This window comes from Euprymna scolopes, chromosome 18, assembly GCF_053919585.1.
Source record: "Euprymna scolopes isolate OS-2025 chromosome 18, ASM5391958v1, whole genome shotgun sequence".
NCBI lineage: Eukaryota > Metazoa > Mollusca > Cephalopoda > Sepiida > Sepiolidae > Euprymna > Euprymna scolopes.
This window is the reverse complement of record NC_136499.1, coordinates 40,913,282-40,918,592: the sequence shown is the minus strand read 5'-3', so window position 1 is coordinate 40,918,592 and position 5,311 is coordinate 40,913,282. Positions and strand designations below refer to the sequence as shown.

Here is a 5,311-nt window from a genome sequence, read left to right as displayed (position 1 = left end):
AATAATAATAATAATAATAATAATAATAGTAATAATAATAATAATAATAATAATAATAATAATAATAATAATAATAATATACGTTGAGTCCAAGCCTATAAATTAAGTTCAAGCCTATTGTTTTAGTCCAAACATAGAATTTTTCACATTTTTTCCATGAACAAAAGCACAATGTTAGGCAATTTGGCAGGAAATTTTGTATGTCTTTTTGTGATTGTATTGTCACTGATTTCTTCCCAAACGTCATTTTCATTTTTGATCAAAGCAGTGTAATGTCCTGCTCTGGCAGTTGGTCCTCTATGAATGACAGCAGCTTTCAAAGAAAAATTATTGCCAAAGATTTGCTGCTTCTTTGAACTGAAGTTCATTACGTCACAATTGATTCTTTCTTCAATATTAATATTTAGATTGATTAAAAATCTATTGATTTTAATAATAACATATTTGAATTCAGGTGGGAATTCAATTCTTGAAGTAACTTCATGTTCTGAATTGAGAGAACATGTATCACAATTTTTCAGAAGAGAACTTTTCATAATTCGATTAATTAAAAATTTGAATTGCTGAGGACCATTTTTTGGTTGCAATACCAATTCTTCTTTTCCATCAATTGGAAGTTGCACTTGTTTCCCACAACCAGGACTTATGTTGCAGTTGCAAATTTCATTTGTAAAATAGTTGCAATTTTGTTGATGCAATCTAAGGCATCTGGCAGTATCAAATTTGGCAAAGATAAATTTTTGTTGAAAGTCCCTTTCAAAATTAAGATACATTTCTTTCCAAAATTCATGAGCACATTGTTGATTTCCATCATTGAATCTTCCACCAATAATTCTTTTCAAATTTGCAACAGAATTTTTATTATGATATAGAATATTTTTCATTTCTTTTGAAAATTAATTATCAATGCCCAAGCTATTCAAATAATCATAGAAATCAGTCAACTGATTAACTGATTGTACAATTGAATTAACAAAACAATCATTGCTTCCATTGATCAAAGGAATTTTAGGAACCAAATTTGTAAAATTATTTTGAGTTTTCTTCTTTTTAGTAGTTGGTTCTTCTATTTGTCCCATTTGCAATCGCTTGGTTCTTTTCTTTGGCATATAAGTAGCATTTGCCATACACGGTGGTTGTTTTCTAAAAGGTGGCAATGGAGTCAATTCTGGCCTTCCAGAACTAGTCCTCAATCTGTTGTAGTCTTCCCAAGCAGACTTATCGCACATAATTAATGATCTTGGATCAAAGTCAGACAAATAAACATTGCACAATTTTCTAGCTCTTGAAAGAGCCACATAAGCCATTCCATCAGCAAAAACTTGAGTTCCCAAATCTGCAATAATACCATCCACACTCATTCCTTGAGATGTTTGAATGGTAATGGCATAAGAGAGTGACAATGGGAATTGATTTCTGGTAATAAATATGCCAGGTGAAATTTCATAATTACTTGAATTTTTTTTAACAGTAAAAGATTCATTTTTATGATCAAATTGAACCACAATGGATTCGACATTAGTGCCTTTACCAATGATATCAGTTACTTTTCCAATAACACCATTGCAATAACCTTTTTCTACATCAATGTTTCTCTTCAACATCACTTGGGCACCAATGCCAACTTTCAAAATAGTTTCTAATCCAGCTGTTTCTGATGTTTTCTTTGGTTTATTATTTTTAATTGAAACTTTTTTCTTCTTTTTTACATTCTTTTGTCTCATTCCAGAATCAAAAGCTGCAATTTCAATAGTTTTAATGCTGTATTTTTTTAGCATTTCATTATTCAATTCATCTACAGCTTCATTCATAGGAAGTATGCAAACAAATTTCAATTCAGAATTGGAAGACAATTCAATAAGTTTATCTGCAATTTCTTCAACTTTTGCTTTTCTACCAGAAAATAAGCATTTTTGTTTAAGAGTGCTTATATCTGAGTCAGAAGGTGAACCAATTCTAATTCTCCCCAAGATTTCACTATAATTGTCTTTGTCATCTTTTTGTCTCATATTAATAATGAGCTCATCATATTCAAAATATTTCCATAATGCGTGTCCACAAATGCCAATTTCTGTTTTTTTGGCATCAAATGCTGTAACTCTTGCAAAAACTGGCTTTTCATTGACTGGTGGTAGTTGCAATAAGTCTCCAAACAATAAAATGTTCATGTTTCCAAATGGATATGTCATTTTATTTGAATTCCCAAAGATTTCATCCAATCTTTTGTGAATGAAAGCCAGCATTAAATGACTGACCATGCTAATTTCATCAATTATTATTATTATAGCATTTTCCAGAATTCTTCTAAAAAATTTGACATCATCTTTTTTCAATTCTTTGTAAACAGGAAATTTTCCATGTTGAAAACTGATCATGAGAGTTCTATGCAAAGTGTTGCCTTTTGTTTGAAAAGCACTCATACCAGTTGGTCCACAAATTATAACTGGCATGGTATCTTTGACATTAACCATTAAAGTAATTTTGTCAGAAATGGTGTCAATCAAAAAGCTTTTTCCTGTTCCACCAACACCAGAAATGAATTTGAGTAGTTGTTTACAGTCTTCACAACTGCATCTAGGAATAGGTTTTTCTTTATTACAATGAAATTCTTGTTTTTTTAATTATACTAATAACATTATCATAAATTCTTTTTTGATCAAAATTCAGTTGAGCTTCTTTTTCAGCTACTGATTCTTCTGTGACTTTTCTCTCAACAAAATCATTAACTATTAAATCATTATTATCAAATTCTTGCTCTTCATCAATAATTATTTTTTGTATTTCTTCAGAGCCTTCTTTTTCAACTTTAATTTCTAATTGCTTTGCCAACTCTATAGATTGTATTACTTTTTTCTTTATATTTTCATAGTTAATCATATCAGGTAATTCAGAAGAAAAATATTTAAAAGCTTCTTCATATGTTGTGAAACCATTTAATAAATCATCTTCTTCCTTTCTCCAAGGTTTGAAAAGCATAAGCAAATTGTAAAAATATCTTTCTTTGGTTTCTTTATTTAAAGGAACATATGGGGCCTTGACGACTTTTTCCTTGACTTGCTTAAAGTAACCTTTGTCATTTATCATTTTCATTTTCTTAGCTTCTTCATTGTCAGAAGGTTTAACAGATATTTTTTCATAATTGCTTGCAACTTCATACAAAGAAACTTTTTCCAAAGATGATGGTCGATTTGGATAATAGTTTTCTACCATATTTTCATGAAATATGTTTATAGAAGATTCAGGAAGTTTTTTCTAAATATTCTTTTGACTTCACTCTATGTCCTCTTTTGCTAGGAATATCAGTTCCAACCCAAACGACTTGATCAGATGCACCAAATAAGTGGTGACCCAATAATCTATCAGCACATTCATAAGCTCCAATGTCTCTTTTACCAATTAGTTGAAGTCCTGCTGATTTGAATCTTCCATATTTTGATCCCTTTTCATCCAAATTATCCCAAACACCTTCAGCTTCATTCTTTTCAGCTTTAGTTTGATAACTTGTTACATATCTTGTCAATATCATGCTATCTTCTCCAATATATTGTACATCAATATTGGATTGCCAAATTAATAACAGTAAAGGATTATAGTCATTTACAAGTTTTTCATCCACACTTCTCACTAATTGATACAACTTTTTTATTCCTTTTCCAGTTTTTCTTGATTTTATACATTCACCAACAGTAAAAAAAATTAAAGTTTCCGTCCGATTTAGGAAATCCAAATCGACACTTTTTCACAATATTTTTTCCTTTTCTATATATCCTCCAGCATGTTTTTCTACAAGAATGAACTTGAAATCTTTTAACCAAGTTGTGAAGTGTTGGACTAGAAACTGAACAAGGCATTCTGCAAGTTATGTGTTGATTGATAAATTTTTTAATATCATTAAATGATAGAGGATCTTCAGTATATATAGGTGCTCCTTCCACCCATATTTTCATGTGAACATGGGGAGCTCCTCTTTGTTGATATTCAATCCTCCAAAAATAATGTGCAACTTTTTCCAAAAACTGGATTGTCTTTTGGCAAAATTACTTTATTCATTACAGCTTGCAATCTGTGATAAAAATGTTCACTGACTGCAACAACATCATTCACGCACAATGTACTTGTTCTCATAGTTTCAACATTACTTACACCACTGTTCAATTTTTCCAAAAATTCTCTTAAATCTGGCCAAAAATATTCAGCACATGATAAAGTGATAAAGAAGGTAGAAGTGTCAAATATTTCATCCATTGTGTGCAAATCGGATGCTTTTCTATTCCAAACTTGTTTGGATCCTCTCACATTGGCCATCATCATTGAAAGATTGCCTTCTAATCTTTTATCATTATTATGAACCTGTTGATTAAATTAAGCCAATGTCATTTGATTGCATTTGAGAGATTTCATAATCGCAAAAATTCCCGAATCCAATGCTCTTTTGTCAGCTTTGTCAACAGAATGAAATAAATACTAAATATTTTTCCTAAATCTTGGATCACAGTTTCTTAATCTGTTTCTAGTGTACATATAATTTGGCACTTTTCCATATGGCCTGTTGTAATTCATGCCAAATCTTCCTTTGCCAAGATTTTAGGAAAACACATGTAATCCAAATTTGGATTATCATCTTTCAACAAATTTCCTTCAACTTTTTTCATTTTATAAGTTTCAATGTCTTTTTCATTTGGTAAAGTCGGATACATTTTTTGAACAGTATGATGTTCATAATATGTATCACCATCTTTTTTTGATAAATGACTCAAAATGCAATCATCAGATTTAGTTGAACTAGCTTGCCCAGTGCATAAAACAACATTATTGAGATCTGATGTTCTGTCAATTTCAATGTCTTTATAGAATGGATTGTTTGCTTTGAGCCAATCCAGTGCATCAAACACATTATCCAATTTGACCAATGATTTCCAAATTTACTTTTGAGCTGTAGGAATTGAATTAACTATAATTTGTAAAGAATTTTCTTCTTTTGATGGTAAAGTGTTCATCACATGGTTGATTGTATTTTCCATTGGAATTGGCAAATGAGTGGCAATTCCTTTAATAGCAGAAACCATATCTGAACTTGGTCCTTTGTATCTTTGAGGAACAAGTTTTATCACATTAATAAAACATTTCGCTCTTTGAATTAAGATTTCTTCATAAATGTTCAATTTTTCCAACACTTCTGGAATTTCATCCACTCCTAATCCATTTATTGATGCTAATGTAGGGATTTTATTTTTCTTCAAAACCCCTCTAAAATTATTGCAAATTCTGCATGGTAATATATAATTTTCTTTAATTATTTCATTAACTTCTT

At 30.2% G+C, this 5,311-nt stretch overlaps 1 protein-coding gene across 1 annotated transcript; it reads right to left on the bottom strand.

Annotated features, from left to right (window-relative positions):
• Nucleotides 1–896: 896 nt before the first annotated feature.
• Nucleotides 897–2,168, bottom strand: LOC145297861 (ATP-dependent DNA helicase PIF1-like). The gene is made up of 2 exons (XM_080144186.1): nt 1,710–2,168; nt 897–1,664 (listed from the first exon to the last, which is right to left on the bottom strand). The coding sequence occupies exons 1-2, from the start codon at nt 2,166–2,168 to the stop codon at nt 897–899; spliced, it is 1,227 nt and encodes a 408-aa protein (XP_080000312.1).
• Between the last annotated feature and the right edge of the window lie 3,143 nt (nt 2,169–5,311).